The 21,014-nt window shown below is 57.5% G+C and overlaps 1 protein-coding gene across 9 annotated transcripts; it reads right to left on the bottom strand.

Annotated features, from left to right (window-relative positions):
* Positions 1–66: 66 nt before the first annotated feature.
* Positions 67–20,896, bottom strand: PEAR1 (platelet endothelial aggregation receptor 1). Of its 9 annotated transcripts, none has more exons than XM_074349606.1 (25): positions 20,741–20,896; positions 13,602–13,705; positions 12,859–12,973; positions 11,062–11,237; positions 10,281–10,385; positions 9,814–9,917; positions 8,903–8,995; positions 8,381–8,624; positions 7,552–7,672; positions 7,216–7,352; positions 6,907–7,119; positions 6,438–6,612; positions 6,231–6,351; positions 5,347–5,510; positions 5,153–5,255; positions 4,877–5,023; positions 4,533–4,658; positions 3,470–3,598; positions 3,226–3,354; positions 2,823–3,035; positions 2,524–2,642; positions 2,283–2,418; positions 2,043–2,117; positions 1,712–1,960; positions 67–1,246 (listed from the first exon to the last, which is right to left on the bottom strand). In XM_074349606.1, exons 4-25 carry the CDS (start codon positions 11,160–11,162, stop codon positions 1,095–1,097), a joined length of 3,156 nt encoding a protein of 1,051 aa, XP_074205707.1. In that variant the 5' UTR covers positions 11,163–11,237; positions 12,859–12,973; positions 13,602–13,705; positions 20,741–20,896; the 3' UTR covers positions 67–1,094. The 9 variants fall into 9 exon arrangements, with proteins under 9 accessions (XP_074205707.1, XP_074205706.1, XP_074205712.1 ...); XM_074349605.1 differs by having other exon boundaries at positions 11,062–11,221; XM_074349611.1 differs by having other exon boundaries at positions 2,524–2,612; positions 11,062–11,221.
* Positions 20,897–21,014: the final 118 nt, after the last annotated feature.

Raw genomic sequence — 21,014 nt, 5'->3', positions numbered from 1 at the left:
CAGTTTGCCCAATGATCCTAGCACTTGCCAGCACTTACAACTGGTATTTTTAAATCACTCGGCCACTCAGCCTTTGGAGGAACATTTATTGAGTGCCTACTATGTGCCAAGGGACTCCAATGTTGAACATAAACACAAGATTCCTGCTTTCAGGGAACTTACAGTCTGGCGGGGAGACAGAGATTAATCAAATAATCACATTAAAAAGCAACACATTACAGAGGTGCCCGGCACCCTGTAAGCCTTCTGCAGGTATCTGGTGCATGAACACATCTGTGATCAGTGCTATGAAAGAGAGGAGGGGATGTGACGGACAAGCAGAAGTAAACAAGTGAGTGGGAGAGGAAGAGCATTCCAGATGTGCAAAGTCCCTGTGGTAGGAAGAAGTGTGGCTGATAGGAGGACCTAGAGGCCAGTATGGCTGGAGCAGAGTGACATGGAACACAGTTCAAGGGAGACTGAAGAGACAGATAAGCTGGGCCAGCAAAGCCTTTAAGGCCTTTGACAGTTTTGACTGTGACCCAGGAGCCATGGGGCACCCATGAAGACTTTCAGGCAGGGGTAAGCTAGCCAGCTTGTATTTTGAGCAGTTGGTTGGAAGGAGTACCAGGTGAATGCAGGGAGGCCAGTTAGGCTATTTCTAGAGTTAGCTGGGTTAGCCCCAGGACAGGATCTGTGCCTGGTACCCTTCTGAAACCACACACACACACACACACACACACACACACACACACACACACACACACAGAGCCTAGCCTGGGAGTGCACAGAAAATTTACTCAATATACATTTTTTACATCAATCTGAAATCAGAGGTATCCAGCAACATTCAACCCACCAGTTTATGTACATGGGGCCTTGGGGAGCAGCTGGTTGGGGAAAAGGAACACAGACTTCCAGCTGACCAGTGTTTCCCACGATAGAACCTGGGAGCCAGGCTCCCGTCTCCTCTCCACTCGCATCCTCTATTAAACATGTTCTTGTTCACCACCTGCCAGTCTTCTCCCTGCTCCTGGCAGGGTACAATGGGCTCTGTCCTCAGCCTTTGGCAGCAAAGAACAGGTGTGCTGACCTCTGCACACCATCTTGGCTCCTCAACGGTCCTGGTGCCGAAGCGGGGGAGACGGAGGATGCCGTACTGGAGGCAAGTCATAGTGTCCAGGGATGTGGCTGTTCTTGGGTGAGTCATAGTGGCCGGGAGGCAGGCCCGGAGGCAGGGGGTGCTGGGAGCTCACGGAGTCTCGGTCTGGAGACAGGGAGGGGAGAAGATGAGAGGGAGGTGGATCCTCCCCTTCCCACCACTCTCCTCCCCTCTCCAGCCTCTTCTGCCCAAAGATGGCTGGATGGTGCCTGGCTTTAGGCCAGTTTGTGCAGCTCCTCAGCTGCCAGTGGGGGAGGCCACCTAGACCTGCCCACCTCACATGATATGAGAACACTTTGTCACCTGCCTGGTTTCCAGCTTTTCTGGGTACCAGCTCCACAACTCAGGTGCTGGAAAACCACTGTTTTAAACTCTCAGCCCTGTGAGGTAGGTACCAGCCCTCTTCACAGGCTTGAAGGGGCAGTGTGACTTCCCAAACTTCAGCCCTGGTGTGAACCCAAGTCTGACCCCAATGCCACCTCCATAGTCTTTCCCTGTGTCCCTTCTCTTTTTCCATCTCCCTTGTCCCAGGTCTCTCTAGCCCCTATCCCATGGAGAAGGAGGGCTCACCATGGGTCAGAGGGCTGGGCTGCTCGTAGGTGCCACTGTCTCTCTGTGGTTGGGGGTGTCGCCGCCTCTGGCTGTCCGGGAGCTGAGGAGGCTGCCTGGCAGGAGACCCCAAGGGAGGGCCTTTCATCTCCACGTAGCTGCTCTCCCGGGGGCTCCCTAGCAGGCTGGGCAGGTCCCGGATGGTGGCATAGGGGTTCTCGCTGCTCAGGGAAGCCACGCTGGCCCCCAGCCCCTCTTCAGAGATGGGCCCTAAGGATAGGGAATGAAGTCAGGCTTGATGGAGGCTCCTAAACCCCAGCCCAGCCCCGTCCCTTGCCCCCTGTTCCCACACCTTTATTATAGAACGGGCCTGGGCCATTACTGCTGCTGTAGCTACAGCTGTAGCTTCGGTCCAGGCGGCTGCTACCTAAGGAGGAGGAAGCAATGTGCAATCAGACCCCTGGTCCCCTCCCCAGGGTCCCCCCTCCTCTAGATCTGGCGTCCAGAACCTCCTTCTGCAGACATACAGCACTCCGCATGCTAAACTGCACACATCCACCCTCCCCAGCTGCCTGAGCCTCCAGGCTCCTACCCCTGTCCAGAGGTGCTGGAAGGGGCTCCCGGCAGTGCTTCCAGTCAGCAGGCAGAGTGGCATGGGTGTCGTGCCCATGGGCTCCAACTGGCCGCTCCTGGGCCTGGAGGCTGGCAAAGAGCTGACTGCCTGGAACCTGATGCGGAGGTGTGGGACAGGAATGTGCAAGGCTGGAGCTTTCCAGAGAACCAGGGCTGCGGCCCCAGTGCATCCACAGTGCATCCCCGCCCCCAGCACTGACCTTGTTTGGGGGTGGCGGGTTAGGTGAGCACTGTGACAGGGTGTGATAGCTGGGGTTGGAGTAGTAGTGACTGAAGCTGGAAGGGACATCTGCACAGGCAAGACACAGCGCAGGGCGACCTGCCCAGTTGGAGACAGACCTGGGCCCAGGCCGCACCCTCTCTGACCTCCCTTCCTCTCTCCAACTCCCCACTTCCCATCTCCCAGATCCAGGGAGGGACGCAGGAGCCCCGCACCCCATCTGCCCTGTGCCCAAGACACAGCCATTCATGTGTGTCCCCCGGCCCTAGGCCAGCTTACCTGGCATGACGTACTCAGAGCCATCCAGTCGCCCACTGCTGTAGGCCACCGCCAGATGCTGGTGCTCCTTGCCTTTTTGCCAATGGCGGTAACCAATGAACAGTGCCACCAGGGCCACCACCAGGGAGCCCAGCACTGCGATGCCAATCACTGCCCCCAATGAGTTATAGGCCACCGGAGAGGTAGGCATCATAGTGAACGGCTCCTGGCTTCCTACGTGGGATGGGGTGGTCACTCAGGTCAGCATCTTGGCTCTGTTGGTGAGCTTGGGATGCATGTATGAAAGAGGCCCCAGTAGGGAGGCAGGGTGGTACAAGGGGACTAGGTCCTAGCAGAGACCTGAGCAGGTACTGTATCGTGGTTCCCTGAGGACAGTGGTGGGGGTGGGGGTTAGAGAACTCACCAATCCTGCAGGGGGCACCGCTGTGCCCTGGCGGACACACACAGGCCCCAGTCTCTGGGTGGCACCTCTCTCCAGAACCACACTGGCATGGTTGGGAGCAATTGGCACCAAACATCCCTGGAGAACAGCCTAGGAGAGAGCCGAGGAGACAGGCGGGCATCAGAGGGGCCAGGAAACGGCTGTCCCTCCTTGGACTAGGGCTGACTTGAGGGGCAGGGGCATGGAGTTCCCTTTCTGTTGGTACCTTCTGAGCAGAGATGTCCAGTCCAGCCTGGGGGACAGAAACAACTCCCATCCTGGGGGTGGCAGGTCCCGCCATGGCGACACTGGCAGAGCTGGGCACATTTGGCTCCCCAGTGTCCTAGAGGACACGCTGCGGGAGACAAGGTTGGAGCCTGTCTAGCAGGCAGGACCAGCCCCTCCTGGGTAAATTCTCAGCCCCCAGTATCACTGAAATCTTCCACTTAGCTCTGGTCTCCCCAGGGACACCAAGGCCTCGAACCATAAGTACACACCGATGACTCAAAATCACTCATCGGCAGCCCTGTCTCTGGCCTGAATTCCAGACCCATGTGCCCAGCTGCCCACTTAACTTCTGCACTTGGCTATCTAACAGCCTTTCAGAGTAACCTGGCCAGGGCCGGACAACCAAAGGCTTCCAAACTGCACTACATTGCTTAGCTCTGGGCTTTTTTTTTTTTAAACTTAAGAGAGAAGTGAATATCCAAACTACTTAAGGCATAATTTTTGTGTACCTGACACTAGCGAATAATCTAACAGTAGTGAACTGAATCTATGGAAAAACTCTTCTCCAGGATCACTTCCTTCTACCCTGCCCACCTTTTTCATGGTAACAGCTTCTCATTTCCCCTTTCCAAAGGGGAAATGTTTTACAACTAATCTTTTCCATGATTTTCTTATATTTATGTGGGAAAGAGGCCATGTATAAATAAGCAAAAATAAATTGGCCACGTGAAAGAAAAGAAAAGAACATGTCCAAAACTGAACTTAGGGTTCCTTCTCTCCCTGCGCCCCACCCCCCAACAAACGCTGCTCCTTTCAGGCCTCCCATGGAGAAGGGGAGGGGATTTTTTTCCTGGCCTGTTCATTGCTGCATCCTGACACCTAGAACAGTACCCAAGATGTAGGCGATTCCCAATAAGTATTTGTTTATGTTGTTTGCATAAATGGCTGACTTGAGGTGGGTTCAGAGGTTTTTATACCCAGGAGCAGGGGAAAGGATGCCTCTGGCCCTCAGCCCACCCCCGGGCATGCGCACGTGCTCAGACACACAAGCCACCACATACGTTGGGAGCAGTCAGAGCCTGTCCAGCCGGCCAGGCAGTAGCAGGTCCCATTCGAGGGATGGCAGGAGGAGTGGTTGGCACACTTGCAGGGCACACAGCGTTTGCCATAGCGGCCGGGCTGACAGGCTAGGGGGAAGGGGCTCATGGTGACTGGGGGCAGGGGCCAACCCTCAGTCAGCCTTTGACCCCCTACTGTCTCCCTCCCTCCTTCCCACTGCGGTAACTGGCCCAAAAATGGAGTCAGCACAAGAGACCAAGATGGGTAGAGTGGGGGCTTCTGGCACCAGACACTGACTGCACTGAACACTCTTGCTGGTGGGTGGGGGGTGGGGAAAGAGCCTCACATCTCTGGCAGGAGGGGCCTCGGAACCCAGGTGCACACACACAACTGCCATTCTCACGGCTGCAGGTGCCCCCATTCTTGCAGGTGCAGGTGTTGCTACAGCTGGCTCCCCAGAGGCCCTCAGGGCAGGGCAGGTGGCAGCGGGTACCTGTGAGAGAGAGGGGTAGGATGAGCCTGGCCTGTGCTCCTCCTTCCATAGGGGTTCTTCTGGACCCATTTCCTGTGGGATGCAGCCCCCAACTCCCAGTAAGCCCTCTTGGACACCCAGAATGCTCACCCATCCAGCCAGCCTGGCACTGGCAGCGTCCATGAACAGGGTCGCAGCCATCAGAATGGTCACAGTCACAGTGACTGGCACAGCCTTCACCAAACTGCCCCTTCTTGGAGAAGGAGTGGAGGGCAGGACAGGTGAGTCCGCTGGGGGGTACTTTGTCCTCCCCTCCCCCAGATCAGCAGGCAGTGTGCACTTACTGGGCAGGGGAGCTGGCAGTGGGTCCCGTGCCACCCAGGAGTACAGGTACAGGCTCCAGTTTGGGGGCTGCAGGCTGCCTCGTGGGCACACTGGCAGCTGGCATTGCAACCGAAGCCCCAGGTTCCAGGTGGGCAGGGCACAGAGCAGTTACCACGCTGCCAACCTGGAAGAGGGGACCTGCAGGTCAGCCTGCAAGCTCCCTCCTTGAGCAAGCACACACTGTTCATTGGCTGTGCCTGGCTCCGAGCTCTGAGCTGGGGGTGGGGGTGCTCATGGCCCCTTAGGAGACAAGCATATAAACTGTTAGATGTTGGACAGAAGGCTGAATGACTCCTGGGGATGCACCACCCCTTCTGGTTCTTGATTACCTCTTCTGCAAAATGAATGGGGTTAGCAGCAAACACAAATGCCCCATCAGGTAACTAAATGTGTTCTCTGGCTCAGGGATAAGACAACAGGAAGGAGCCAGGACTGAAAACTGGACGTTTGTTACATATGATAGAAAGCTAGTCAAACAAAACAGATCTGTGTCAGAATCTAGCCTAAAGGTTGCCAACGTGCCATCCCTGGTAGCTCTGAGGCCCTTGCCGGCACTGCCATTGTGCTATTCTGTATGACTGAGGATGAGGAATATTCAGCCAAGAGATGCCTCTGGCTGGGCCTTTACGGGGCGAGTGGGATTTTTATGGTTGAAGAAAAGCAAAGTGAGTATTTCAGGAAGGAAGTAGCTTGGCTACTTTCCCGCCATCCAGCTGCTGCCCAGTGGCTCCGCCCTGACCCCGCAGCCTCTCCCCTACCTTGGGCCTGCCTCTACCCTTGGCCTTTCCCTTCTTCCCATGGCCCCGCCCCCAAATCGCCCTTCCCGGAGACCCCACCCCGTTACCTTCCTTGCAGACGCAGGTGCCGTCGATGGGCGAGCAGGCGATGGCATTTTCACAGGAGCAGCGTGCAGAGCAGTTGACTCCATAAGTGTCAGAGGGGCAGAGGCTAGCGCAGTGCCGGCCCTGAAAGCGGGTGGGCGCACTAGTGAGAGGGGCCGGCGGGATCCCCGGCCTCTCTCCCCTGCCCCGCGCGGAGAGGCGCGCCTCACCGTGTAGCCGGGCGCGCACCGGCAGAGGCCGCTGTCGGGCTGGCAGACGCCACCGTGCAGGCAGAGGCAGTGCTCCTGGCAGCCAGGCCCGTGCGTGTCCTGCGGGCAGCTCTCGTTGCAGTGGAGGCCCGCCCAGCCCGGCAGGCACGAGCACTCCCCGCTCATCGGGTGGCAGCTGCGGGCAGAGACGGGGGCGCGGCGCGGTCTGAGCCGAGGTCCTCAGGCCGATCTCCCCGCCCCCTCCGCATGGTGGGAGCCGGGCATCGCCGAATTAGAAACATAAGGGAGGCCAGGTGCCGTTCTGAGAGCGGTCCCTCCCCTTCTCCGAGGCCCCTCCTCTTTCCCTTCTGTGACATCTGTCTGGCCCTTGAATATGTCCCTGATCGTTTTCGTGACGCCAGTGGCTTCAGCACCGAAGGCCTCTCCCACCGGCCCCCTGACCCCTTGACCACAGTGTCCCGCGGCCTACCTGAGGCTGTGCTCCGGGTCGCAGGTGCAGGGCGCCTGGCAGCTGAGGCCGTATAGGCCGTCGGGGCAAAGGCGTTCGGCGCAGCGATCCCCGGTGAAGCCGTGTTCGCACAGACACGCGCCGTTGGCCGGGAAACAGCGGGCGCCGGGGGCACAGTCGCACGTCTCAGCACAGTCCTGCCCGAATCGGCCCACGGGGCACTCCTCACTGCACCTGGGCGCCTAGCGGGAGTGAGCCTGACCGCGCGCGCCCACCTCCTCCTGGCCCGGCCCCCAGTCGCTCCTGCCCGCCCCCACCAACGCCACTCACCGATCCCCGGTGTAGCCCGGAGCGCAGCGGCACTGCCCAGTGAATCGGTCGCAGAGGCCTCCGTTGTGACAGCGACATTCCTGGGAGCAGTTGGGTCCATGGAAGCCCTCTGGGCAGGGCAGGGAGCAGATGGTGCCCTGTGGGGGGTGAGACGTTGACAAAGCCCCAGGTGCCCAGCCCCCTCCCCATGACCACAGGAGCCCTCAATACCCCTCTACCCCAAATCCTGAAACCTCTCCAGGGGCCACAGAGCCCACCCACCTCACTCATACCCTCCTCCCATCCCTGTAGAGAACCACCCACAGAATTCATACCCACAGGCCCCACCCTTCTTACCATCCAGCCAGGTGGGCAGCTGCAGGAGCCTTGGGAGTTCTGGAAAACACCCTCATTGTGGCAAGGAGGGGTACTGGGGCAGGAGAAGCCAACAGTGCCCTGTAAACAGGACACCTCACAGCTGTTGGGCAGAGGGTGGAGGTCTGTGTGTAAACAAGGAGTACCTGCCTCCCCTTTGCCTCCAACGGCTGGCCAACCACACACAGACCCTCCCCAGTAAGAAGGCCTGACCCTAGGACTCAGTGAGTCACCCTGCCCTTCTAGTCTTCCCTGTTGGGTACTGCAGGACCGAAACAGCAGTGACACCCAGCCCCATCAGGATACACTGAAGTGCCCTGGGTGGCGTTATCTCCTCTTCACATGCCCTCTGCTCCACTTGGGCCTTTGCTGGTCCCTCTAGGGGAACACCTCTGTCTGCCGTGGTTTTCTATCATGATGGCTCACCTCCGGAGCCCCTCCATGAAGCTCCTTGATCTCCAACTAGATGAACATTCTCCCTCCTGTGACTCCCGAGCTCTCCCTGCACCTAGCCGTACAACAGGGCTTTCTGTGTCCCTGTCTCAGCCCCACTTTGTGACATGCTTTCACACACGTGCTAGCTCATGTTATCTTCATGGCAACCCTTCTAGGTGGACAACACTGCTCCCATTTCACAGACAACATACAAGCTGAGGATTTGCTTGAGCTTGCTCAACCAGCGAAAAGCAAAGCTGGGACCAAGATCTTGGCCTCCTGACTCCATCCCCACGTTTGAGCTCCTGTATCCCCATGCTTGCCTGTACATCTTGTGTCTGCAACCCCCATAGTGTGTATTCCTCCCTTTAGGTACCTGGGCCCAGTTCGGTCTGGGGGGCAGAGGCAGGCTCCAGTCTGAGGGTCACAGGGTGCCCCATGGCACTGGCAGCTGAACTGGCAGGCAGGGCCATAGTGGCCAGGGGAGCAAGGCTGAAGGCAGTGCGGGGGCTGCAGGCCAGAGGGACAGGAGCATGCCCCACTCTTGGGGTCACAGGAGCTGCTGTTGCCGCAGTTACAGGGCCTGTCACACTGTTGCCCCCACACTCCTGGGGCACAGTCTGCAGGATGGGGAGGGGAGAAGAGGGTTACCAGGGGTCTTACCCTTCCCCAGCCTCCAGCTAGTCCTTGTCTCTGTCTCCCAGCCCTGACATGCACCCCCGTCTGGCTCTGGCCTATCCCCTGTACCACATCTCTGGAATAGGCAGCTGCAGTGGGGCTCTGATGGGTAGTTGCCCTGGGGTCCTAAACACGTGTGCCCTGGTAGGAAGAGTGTGCCCAAGGGTCCTGCATCCCTGAAGGCACAAGAGGCTACGCCCTGCAGTCACCAGCCACTCACCACTGGAGCAGTCGTCGCCCCGCCAGTCTTGTGCACATTGGCACTGGTTGGGAGCCACGCAGCGACCATGGACACACTCCTGAGCACAAAGCGCTGGGGCAGAGGTGGGGGTGGGGTGAGAAGATGCTTCCATCCCTGCCCTTCCCATGTTTTATCCCCGAAGCCTAACCCAGCTTCCTTCCACACCTGGAGTTCACTAAGGAGCAATTCTGCCTCTAAGATGCAGAAAGACTGAGAGTAAGCAATTCAAGTCAGAGCTTGTCTAGACCTCAGGATTCTGGGCTCCCCAGCTCCCTTCTGTGAAATTCTTAAAGCACTTTGTTGGGGAAATACGGGAGGGGTGTTCCTCATGTAGGGACTAGACAAGTATGCTGTCCAGAGAGAGGGTAGGGGTCGGGTGCAGGGTCGGGGGCATGCGTCAGGCTGGGCAGGAGTCTCTGTAGGGGCTGGTGATGGTCCAGGACTAAGGGGAGGGGAGAGAGCGACAGAGTAGCTCCACTTTAGGGGTTTCAGGGTGCCGGGGGTGGGGGACAGGAGAGACTGGACAGCAACAAGTCAAGACAGATAGCAACAGAGAGATAGGACAGGAAGAGTCAGAGAGAGAGCTGGACACTGAGGCCTGAGACACAGTGACAGAGAGAAGAGCAGCCTAGAGACAGAAAGAGAACTCTGGACAGATAGAGGTGCAGAGACAGGGACTGCTGAGGGACATCCAGAAGGGGTGGGAGAGACATGGGGCCCCTAGAGACAGGTTTGAAGGGGCAACAAGACCCAGGGAGGGAGAAGGCAGAGGAGTACCCCACCCTGCTGGAGGCAGGGAGGGACTAGGAAGGGTGGGCTAGGCCCCTCCCATTCCACGGCCCCGCTCCCGCCCCGCCCCACCCCGCCCCCTGGCCCTGCCCAGGACTCACGAACACAGGCCCCACTGCTGCTCTCATAGAATCCCCGGCAGCACTGCCGGCGCCTTCGGTGCTCCATCTTCACCACCTGGCGGTACACGGTCCGGTAGACAACCCTGGGGGAGACCTGGAAGGTGGCCCTCCATCCTCCCTGCTGAGGCCCCCGGCTTCCCCCCCTGCCCACAGTGTGGCACTAGGGGAGGCCTGGGGCCCTGCCCAACACTCTGGGCTGGGGGAGCCTAGAAAGAACGTTCTGTCCTTGCCCTCCACCCAGCCACACACATACACACCATACACCACGCCCACACCCCCCAAAACACACCCCGACACACACACCATGCCTTGAGTACCTTGAGATCGGATGCTTCTTCTAAACTGTAAAGTTTCTAAGAAAAGGACGAGGGTACAGAGGGCCAGGGCCTTGGCCAAGGCAGCTACCTAAGGAGCCCGTCCGCCCAAGGAGAGGGCTGGGCACTCACGTGGGCTGGGGACAGATGTGTGGGTTCTCCCAGGGTCGGTCGCAGGGCTCGGAGGGGAGCAGGCTGAAGGGGCGCAAGTGAGACTCCTTGGTGGTGGTGGTGAAGCTGTAAGACAGGGAACAGGGTCAGGGGACCAGGGCAGCGAGGGGCCAGAGCTGGCACAGGGAAGTGGGGGCATGAGGGCTTGGCCACAGAGGGGAATATTTAGGCTTGCTCCCCAAGCCTAGGATAGACCCCCATCCTGTCCTCCTTCAATCTGGAGGGATCCTCTCAGAGTTGTAATATTCCTGGGACGCCCCCCATCAGAGCCTCTTTCTCACCATGTGGGACCACAGCCTTCCATCTACTACCTGCCCTCCTCATCCCTATAAGGGGAGACTAAGCTAGAACTGATTTCTGGGCCCAACTGATGGAGACGGGTTAAAGCACCTGTGACCAAATTTTGCCCTGGGCTTTGTTCCTCCACCCTGTCCCCCTTGCTTTCCCTGGGCCAGCCCCTCTGCTTGCTCCACAGTGAATGGATCCTACCCTGTGCTTGGTCCTGCTGCAAGGACCAAGGGACGGTGGTAAAGAAAGGACAAAGTCGGAGCTGGGTTGAAGACTGAGACAAGGCCAGAAATGGGGATGGAGTCAGAGGCAACCCAAGGAAGGGAGCAGAGAGAGTAGAAGCAGGAGTAGGAGGGAGGTGAGGGCTGGAGAGGGAGGGAGGCAAGGGAGGGAACCGGTAAGAGGAGCCCCAGTGGGGAGGATGGGGAGCTGAGGGCTTGGAGCTCTCTCTCACCTTTCCCAGACGCTACAGGTGTTGGGGTCCTTGGGGTTGAGGGTTCCAGCCAGCCCCAGGCCCAGGGCCAGGAAAAGGAGGGAGCACAGACGTGGTGACATTGCGGAGGCCTGTGATAGGGCCAGGTGCAGGGCAGGTGAAGGGCACTGCAGCCACAAACCTGGAAGACCAAATCTCTGCAGAGACAGGGCAAGGGTGGCAGAAGAGATGAGGCTGCTGCCTCTGGTCTTCTGGCCCATGCTCCCTGGCTCCAGGTCTTCTCCCCAGCAAGGTGGTACATGGCCATGCCCCTGAGCCTTTCTCACACTGTTTCCTCCATCTGGACGTCCTCACCGATTCTTCACCTTGAGTACTCACCTCTCAAGGTCTAGCTTTCACCTCTCAAGTGTCCCCGTCCTTCCCTGCCCTGCTCCCCAACCCCCATTGGCAGACTGCCCCCACCCATCCTTTCTGGGACCCCCAGCACCAGTCATCCACATACCACTCTTCTGTGCCTGTTCCCTGACCATGTCCCATAGAGGCAGGGACCTATGCATGAATCTCCAGCTCCCAGCCCAGCCCCTACCCCAGGGCCCTTTGGTATTACACCAAGGTGTGAAAGTGGAGCCCTTGAAGGGAAGTTACGAGGGAAGCTGACTTGGGCTCAGTTAAAGGAAGAACTCTCTAACAGTCAAAGCAGTCCTGTAATGGAATCAGCGACCTCGGTGGGTGGGAGCGGAGTGAGCTCCCAATCACTGGATGTATGCAGGCAGAGGCCCAAACCACCCTGATGCAGATGGGGCTTCCTGCTCTATGGGGTGGGTGTAGGGCTGGGTCCAGGTGGCCTTGAAGGAGGGGCTGCCAGCCCAAAGCAAATCCTTCCCAACCATGTGCCCTGAAACAGCTCGTACTGACTCCCAAGAGCCAATCGTGACTTCTCTTCCCTACTCCTTATTCAGTGTTGTCACATTAGTAGCTTGAAACCAAGCGTGGGGATATTATTTACACCGTGGAAATCGGCAAACACCACAAACCAGAGCCACACCACCACCACCATCAAAGCCGGTCGTTAAAGACTTGCCAGCACACCATTGCACTCAATTCTAGGCGCCATCGCCGGGAGGTCCCCAATCTGGCCTCAGGCTTAAGGAGAAGCCCCCACCTCCCTCTGACCACCCCCCAGCCATCTGGAAATGGGCCCCTCCCCCCTCCTCCATCCCTGGCCTCACCCTGTGGGTGGGAGGCAGGTCAGGACCTCAAAGAAGTCTGTTCTGGCTCCTGAGCTCAGGAGCAGCTGAGCCCCTCCAGTGCCCGCCCCCGCGGCCGGTTTCAGATTCTCTGTTCTGTGTTCCTAAATCTCGCCCTGGCTCCCTCCTCTATGCCTCCCTGAGGCGCCTACATCTGCTTGTAATTTTCCCAGAGAAGAGAGAAAGGTCGTGGTAGTTGGCCCCCTACCCCCCTGAGTATCTCTGGAATGCCTGCTGCCGGGCCCCACCCCAGGCCCCCACCCACACACTCCCAGGGTCCCCATGGCCGCTCTCAGATCCCCTAGGGGCAATGCTCAGAGGGATGCTCCCTAATTTAAACCCATCCCCCCAGCGTTGTGTCCCACCAGTAGACCCTCCAGCAGTCTGCTCACCACCCTCTGAGTGCTGGGCTGGCCCACCTCTCCTTCCCAGGGTCCCTCCCACCCACTGCAAACTTCAACCCACCCCTCTCCAGGCTTGCAAAGCAGTGATGGCTGCCTAGATTCTGGGCCAAATCTCCACCTATAGTCTTGTGTTCCTCCCATCCATCCTCCGACTCCAGGTAACTCACCAGGCCTCTACGGCATCCTGGAGCCTGAGAAACTCAGGTGAGCTGAGGGAAGGGCCCCAGGGCCTGGAGGGGTCAGAGAGTGTCCTGGGGGATCCCAGATCTCAGGATATGGAGCCTGAAAACAGGAAATAGAGCCTGGCTAGATTGTGTGTACTCGGGGAGGGTAGCAGGGGGTCTGGAGGGGCTTCATCTTCCCACCCACCCCTGAACACAGAAGGTAGGAGGGAGAGCGGGGAAGGGTCAGAACCCTCTTTCCTGTGGTTTGGCTCCTGAGCTGAGCACTGCGGCTCACCCTGAGGGGGTGAGGGAGGAACCCAGCCTGTCCCCAGGGAGCCAGGCCACAGTCAGGAGTGTCCTCAGGATGATCCCCACGGTCTGTCCCAGCGCACCACCTCCACGGCATCCCCCGCACGTCCCCCATCCCCCTTCCCGACAGAGTTGGCTCTTTCTTCCAATGTCCCAAAACTATGCTTTCTGCCCCAGCCCTGCTCTGGCCACCTTCCCAGGCCCAGTGACCACCTCCAGGGTTCGCCCTGTCTGGTCCCACCTGACCTCCCCATTCCCCTCAAGTGTGCTTGGCAGCAGGGCCACGGGCAGCAAGGCCCGAGCCGTCCGCACATCTCCACTTCTTCATCCCTCAGTCTTGTCCACACTCCCGTCTTCCTGGAGCCCCCTCTGTGGCCCTGGCATGGAGGTCCTGTCCTCAGATTGGATCTCAGTTGGTCTGGATCCAGGGTCATCACCTTGTCCTTGGGTGAACCTCATCTCCAGCCACTCAGGGACCCCCAGGCTTCTGCTGGCCTGGATCTGTCCCCAAAACTCCAGGATCCAGTGAGGTGAACAAAACCTGGAACAGGAAAGCCTGGAGTGAGGCACAGCAGGGAGGGGCTGCCAGCCCAAAGCAAGTCCTGCCTCTCATCTGCATCAGCCCCCTCCCACCAGCCACCTCCTCTTAACCAAATTCTAGAAGAAATGGTTCACAGAGGGGCTTTGAGAGGGATCTTGAGGTGGGCAAGGAGCTCAAGGATGGCCTGACCCTAATCCAAGGGGCTTGACTCTAATAAATAGCGGGGTGGGGAGATTCTGTTTTCCCAAAGGGCCTCAGGGTAGGACTGGAGTGCAGAGGAGTCCTCAGCTAGACTGTGGTGGGGCTGGAAGCCAGGGTTGGGTGGGTGAGATCAGTGGGTGGTCCACAGGGAGGGGACAGAGGAGATGGGGAACCTGGCAGGAGATGGGGAACCTCCCTGCTGGGGCAGGGAGAGGCAGGGTTTGGCCTGACCAGACTTGGTCCCTGAGCTCGGAGCCCCAGCCTGGCCCCCCAGGCTTGTTCCCATCAGAGCCTTTGTCCCTGAGGGGCTAGGGAACCCAAAGCCCTGGCCCACCCTCCCCAGCACCCCCAGCCCCAGCAGCATTAGGGCCCCTTCAAGAGTTGAAATCAGACAACCACTGGCCTCCCACCCAACCCAGGGGCCACTGTAGGCTTGCTTCTCCTCCTTCCCATCCAGATGCCGCCTCTCTTTTCCCTGCTCAGCCCCTTTCCTCACTGCATCTCTGGACTGAGGGACCCACACACCTTCCCTCACAATAAGAATAATCACCTGACCCCATGTATCATTTATGAGGCTGGCACAGGCCGAGTGCTGAATGATTTACATGGATCATCTCATGTAAAGCTTATGTCAACGCACTGTGGTATATATCATTATTCATTTTACAGATGAGGAAACAGACAAGCGGGGGGGTAAGTCCCCTGCTGAAGGCCACACAGCCAGTGATCTCAGAGCTGGGATCCAAACCCAGACCAGCAGAGCCCTCCCTGAGATTCCAGGAAAAGCCTGAGCCCAGGCGGGAATCCCAGGGGCTTTGCATCTCTTTTTAATAGCCTCAGTTATGGGGAAAGGGGAGCCTGGCAGGGGGCTGGACAGGCGAAGGGGATGGGGGTGGGGGCCAACGCAAGAACTTGATCAGAGGCGTGGGAACCGGCATGTGTTTACAGTCAAGAATGAACTGACACTTCACTCTCCTCCACCTCGAGATGCAAAGCAGCTGGGCTCCTGGCCAGGCAAACCCCCACCCCTCCCAGTTAGTCCCCAGTCCCGCCTACACAGCCCCCAGCATCCCTGCCCTCTCCACTTCCAAGCCCACACAGGGCCCAACCCAGCTCTTCTGTTCAGCCTGATTCCCTCTGGTAGGGAGCCCCCCTACCCTGCACTCCAGCCCCTCCTAGGAGAAGGGAGATGAGTCTGGGGCCTCTGGGTGGGGAGTAGTGCTCCTAGTGGACAGAAGATGGTCCATTTCTACCAAAGGCAGAGAGCAAGAGTGGGGATAAGGGAAGTGAGACAGCAAGAGGGACTTCCCCGCCAGCTCCCTTCCAGCCTCTCTTCTGTGGGAGGTGGTGTAGCAAAGGATACCCTCTGAGCTCTGTGTCCCCTCCCACCCTCTGGGTGTGAATCCCAGTTCTCAGTTCCCTCATCCCTAAAATGGGGATGGTAATAGTACTTCCCTGTATAGGGTTGTTATGCAGATGAATAAATGAGTTAAATACAGATAAAGTGCTTAGAGACCCTTGTAATAAGCTCAGTGAACGTCAGCTGTCTCCATGACAGCATCCTCAGTCCCACTCCTGCACCCCGCTCGGCCCCTTCCCCACTCCCCTTGACACCGTCATACCCTTTGAGTATTAATTCCAGGAAATACTGTTTCTTTCTTTCTTTTTTTTTTCCTGAAGAACCCCCAGGATGATCCGGGAATGGGAATGGGGACTTAGATGCTGACAGAGAGAAAGGAAGTGGGGAGGGGAGGGGACCCGGCTCCCCCGAGAACTTGATCCCCCAGAACGATGGGCTGCCCGCCAGGTACATCTTCAAGCCAAAGGCGGTTGATGAGGCAGGACGCCTGAATTCTGCTTCCCCTAGCTCTCAGCCTGAGCACCAACTCCAGATCCTTGCTTGGTTCCACTGGCCCCTCCTCTCTCCTCTGTCTCTCTCTGTCTCTCTTCTCTTTCCATCTTGGAGTCCAAAGTTTCTAGTCCTTACAAGCTGTATGAATTCAGGCATCTCACTTGAGCCCAGTGAGCCTCCATTTCCTCATCTGTAAAATGGGAGAATAACTCCCCACATCTCCCAGGATTCACTGGGGTTGGAACTGCTGGTTCCAGTGACCATCCTGGAACAGAACCTCAGACCAGAGGCTGCTCAGTGGACATGTATTGATGCAGAAATAGAATCCCCCAAGTTCTAGACTCTCTGCCTATCTCTTTTGGCCTTTTGTCTTGTTCTTCATCAGAAACTCTCTGCTTTGTCTTTTTTTTTTTCCTTCCTCCATCGGTTTGTTGATCTCTATCTGCCTCTCTCCCTCCTTTTCTATATTAAGGCTACCATGTACGGTTGTACAGTACGTTCACTGCACTAGGGGATCCACCTTCTGGTATGGAGTGGAAGCTGAACTCCAGCCACAATCCACAAACCAGGCCCTGTGTCTTAGCTTGGTGCCAAGATTGCCTCGCCCTGTAGCTCTCTTTTCTTTCTGGATCTCCCCTGTGTCTGTGTCTGTTCTCTGTGCCCTCTCATAACCTCTCTTTGCCATGGAGACACGATCACTTAGTCCTTCCCCCTCAGCAGTGAGATCCCAGTCCAAAGATTCCCCCCCTCCACACACACACACAGGGATGCCCTCTGGCCCAGCTCTGCCAGCAGCCTAGACTGCTCCACACGCCACTCAGTCCACATGTGTACACGCTCGTACACGCATGCAAGGAGCCCCTCCTACGTCCAGCCAAGCCAGGCCTTTGGCACGCCAGGCATGTCTGCCGGATGGAGGGACAGGAAGCCTGTGTGAGCTCCAGCGGCTGGGCGGGAAGGGGGCAGGGGTGAGGGGCCGGCCTTGTGTTCTCTGTGGCTCAGGAAACAGAAGCTAGAGGGTCCTCAGCCCGACCTGTTTACTCATCAGGAAATAGGGAAAATGCAGGGATTCTGATTCACCAAACATCCATCGCATGCCTACTGGAGGCTGGAGCCTGTCCCGACCCTCGCCACCACCTGTTGCTGTAGTGAGTGTTATCCCCATTTCACAGGAGAGGCCATGGAGGATCTCAAGTAAACTGACTTGCCCAAGGGCCAACTGGTCATCACAGGCAACAGCACGATTAGAATCTGCTTCAGAGAGCAAAGCAGTGGGTTGGGGGAGTAACCCCTGGGGTGACACAGGCCAGGGAACGGCTCCCCCACAGCTCCTCCTGCTCATCACCACCCCCAGATACCCTCAGAAAGTGAGGCTCTGCTCTGACCACTGCCTCTCTCTAATGTCTCTGTAGCTCCCCACACCACCGGAAAGGGCGCCCAGGGGCCAGGTGTCCAGCCTCTGCTCCTGCTCCTGTGCTCACATCACCCTGGACAGCCAACTGCCCTCGCATGCCTCCCACCAGACAGCCACCTCAGCTGAGGCCACTCCTGGAATGCCCAGGTCCTACCCATCCTTCCAGGCCGGCCTCTTCCAGGAAGCCACCTCCACACCTCACCCTCCCTGCCCTCAGGCCTCCCTCCAGGCTCTTAGCACAGTCACCGTGGCCCAAAGAAGCCCTGGGTTGTTCTCCCCCATTTCTGCCCTGAGGCCAGCTCCAAACTGGACATGGATTAGTCCCCAGAGATCCAAATTCCAGCCAAAGACACCAGTGTCCCTCCTCTGGGGGAAGGTGAGACTAACCCAGGTCAAGCCAGGAGATCACAGCCTCTGGAACACCTCAAGTCTGACGGACTGAGGAGGTAATGGGCACCCCACCCTGTAACTGCCTGCCAGCTTGTGAGTCTGGTTTCCCCAGCAGGGTGGGACAGCCTCCAATTCCATTCCCATCCAACCCTCTCATGGTGGGCTGGTTGCCCCCTGGGGGTTCCCTCACGGCTCCCATCCCACTATCTTTGTATTTATTAAGGTCTGTCTTCGCTACTGGAGCTACTGGAGCTCCGTGTGGTCAGGTCACTCTTCTGCCTGCCTCGCTGTGTCCCCAGCACTGGCCGGCACCTGCACACACACACCCAACGTGCTTGGCACCCAGCGGGCAGTAACTAAATATTGTGTGGAATGGATGGACTGATAATCCCTGACATCCTTTCCAACTTTCAATTCTTACTTTGTGGGGAACAGGGGAGAGGGAGAAATGTTTGGAGGCTGTGACTTGTCCCCAGCTTACCAGATAGCAGGACTAGGCCGTCTTTCTAGGGCCCTCAAGACACAACATTGGTAAGTGGATGAGAGGTGGAGTTCAGAAAGAACTTTTCAATGTTACAAAGTGAAAGGCGGCTCCAGACCTGCCCTCCTGACCTCTGGCAGGAATTCCTCAGGGCTGGGCTCCGAGTTCCTATGGGCTGAGTGCTCAGGAGTGCAAGGCATTGAGTCACCTGGGGAGGAGAGGGTGTCCTCACATCCGGATCCGTCTGGCCCAGGGACTATGCCCCTTACTATCCATCCACACACCTCCTCCTAAACAAAGGGACTAGGTACTAGATGCCACTACATGGTGGGGGGGTGAAAGGCAGAGGCAGGAGAGGGCGCACAGGGACTCCATGGCCCAACACCCACCCATGTGCTGTTTCTGGAGACCTGCATCTTGCCATGTGTGGGTGCTGTAGTACCAATGACCACCCTGTGTTAAATTGTGAGCTGCGTCCTTTCTTTTCATTCTCTCAGCAGTCCTAGAAAGTAGGTGCTATTATGCAGCCCGTTTTGTAGATGAAGAAATCCCAGAGAGGTTAAGTAATTTGCCCAAGGTCACACAGCCAACCAACGGCTGAGCAGGATTTGGACCAGGTCCATCAAGCTCCAAAATCTGAGCTGCCCCTTTTGGGTCCTTCTAACCCTATGATTTCTCTTTGGTCTTCGGACTCTGTCTCTCTTTGTTCCTTCTCTGGGTTTCTCTGCTCTGTTTTTCCAAGTCTGTCTCTTGTTTCCCTCTGGGGCTTATTGTTTCCAGGAGTCCCTATGCCACTGCCTGTGTTTTTGCATCTGTTGGTCTCTGTCTCTGTTTCCATAGTTCTGTCTCTCTACATCTCTGTCTTTGTCTTTCTCTCTCTTCTTGTTTGTCTTTTGCTCCTCCTGCTGGCTTCTCCCCTATAGGTTAGGTGCCAGGAGTGGTACCAACACCCTCCCCAGAGCTAGGATGGGCCCCGAGGCCCCTCGTGCATCCCGGGAGACCTCTCTTTCAAGGCTCCCCAGGCTACTGGAAGAAGAAGCTCGGAGAGCTCCACCGGGGAAGCCCCACCTGGCCCGAGTCCCCGCTCCAGTGGTGTGTGTTGGTGGGGGAGGCAGACAGCAGCCCAGCGACCTCTATCTCTGTCCAGGTTTCCGAACAGTGGATGGGGCTGCCTGGAGAGCTGGTTTCCTCTTCTGGGAAAGTCTGATAGGGAATGTGGTGGCAGGGGGCAGGCAATGGGTAGTGGAGAAACAGATGTCAACCCTTGGCTTCACCTCCTGGTGAAGAGAGAAAGAGACCAGTGGACCCAGCTCCCAGGTGGCAGGGTGGGTAGCCCCCACTGCAGTGACAAGTATAGTGGGGAGACTCTGAGAAGCCTTAGAAGAGGAAGAGGCAGCAGCAGGGAACAGATGGTGGAGAGAGGAGAGCTGCCCCGACATTCTGGCTCCCATGTGCACACACACAGGTACATATCATGGCTTGGGATGGGGGGGGATTCAGAGACCTGCTCCCCGACCCCCCAGGCCCAGCTTAAGCCAAGGTTGAAAGCTGATCCTTTGCCCAATCCTGCCTGCAGCCAAGCCTGGGAGCCTGGGAAACTCGGGCCAGCACAAGCTGTTCCCATCCCTGGGGAATGGGGTCACAACCCAGCCCCGGGAGAGGCCACTCATAAAAGGCCAGAACAGGACAACTGAGAGTCCACTACTGGAGGCTGGCGATGGGGTGGGCGGGGTGAGGGACGGCTGCACTGGGGCCCGGACTCCTGGGGCTCCACATCCTCGCTCCCTGTCACACGTATCAGCCCACTGGGCTTTCTGAGGATCCAAATGCCTGAGACCTTAGGCCAACTTCCTAGTCCTCAAAACCAGCAAAGCTATGAAGCTCTGAGTGCCGGGGACCTGCAAGCCTGGGTCCCTTCCCTACATCCTTCTCAAAAGTTTCTCCTGGTGGGGAGAGGGGCAACACTAGAATGAACACTAACCAGGCACCACTCCAAGCAGGAGACATGTTTTGGCTCATCTAAGTCTCACAACAACCCCACGAGGTAGGCACTATATCGTATTATTCCCGTTTTAGAAATGAGAGACTGAGACACAGAGGTGGTGTCTCTTGACCAAGGTCCTACAGCTTATAAGGGGAAGAATCGAGATTCGAACCTGGGCAGCCTTGACTCCAATGTGGATGCTCGGGTTTTTTTTAGTCTTGATAATAATATTTTAAGTAATCTAGTATATTTAATATGCAATTTTAGCATGAACTCAATATAAAGTTATTACTGGGATTTTTTTTTAATTGACGTCTAGTCAGTTTACAATGTTGTATCAATTTCTGGTGTACAGTTGTGGTGCTCTTAACACTCCACATCCTTTCAGCCAACTAGAGGGTCTGGTACCCACTTCTCTCTCCAGCCCTGAGAGGGGGCCATGGGGTGGTGGCTACAGCTGGATGCATGAAGTCCCATACTAGAGGCTGGGAAGCAGCCTCATTTGCATGTCATTTACATACTGTTTTATTATGGATGTCAACCCCCAATCCCCTTTGGTCCCTCTCCACTGCCCAATCCCCTTCAGGTGTCTCTGATGGGCTCTCTTTTTCCCCACTCCCCACCCAGGGGTTTTCCTGTCCAGAAGACCTCAGAATCTGCACGCCCTTCCCAAGGCAGAGTGGTCGCGGGATCAGGGACGCGCAGTCACTCACCTGCCTTGGGACCCTATCTCTCGTCCGTCGGGGATGGGGACCGCCGGGGTTGGCCCGAGGAGGATAGGGCGGAGGTCCCTGTGTGGAGTCCTGGCCCGACTGCGGGAGCGGCGGGGAGGCCGAACGTTGTGGATCGCAGGGCGGGGAGGGGCGCGGAGAGGCGGGGGGCAGGAAGGGGGTGGGAACTCGGGTCCTCGCCAAGGCAGGAAGTTTTGACAAGGAAACCGGGAGCCGGGGGAGGGGAGCTCCACAGTGCCCGGGAGGGAAGCTATGT

The sequence above is a fragment of the Camelus bactrianus genome, chromosome 21 (assembly GCF_048773025.1).
Source record: "Camelus bactrianus isolate YW-2024 breed Bactrian camel chromosome 21, ASM4877302v1, whole genome shotgun sequence".
Taxonomy (NCBI): Eukaryota; Metazoa; Chordata; class Mammalia; order Artiodactyla; family Camelidae; genus Camelus; species Camelus bactrianus.
This window is presented reverse-complemented; position numbering and strand designations above follow the sequence as displayed.

What these genes read in the sequence shown, in the direction of transcription:
- PEAR1 (XM_074349606.1), bottom strand. Translation starts at nt 11,162, where the DNA reads ATGTCACCACGTCTGTGCTCCCTCCTTTTCCTGGCCCTGGGCCTGGGG. An exon ending in CAGCAGTGGGGCCTGTGTTC is followed by an intron (nt 8,996 to 9,813) that starts GTGAGTCCTGGG and finishes CCTCTGCCCCAG; the next exon opens with CGCTTTGTGCTCAGGAGTGT. An exon ending in AGGCTCTGACTGCTCCCAAC is followed by an intron (nt 3,599 to 4,532) that starts GTATGTGGTGGC and finishes TGTCTCCCGCAG; the next exon opens with CGTGTCCTCTAGGACACTGG.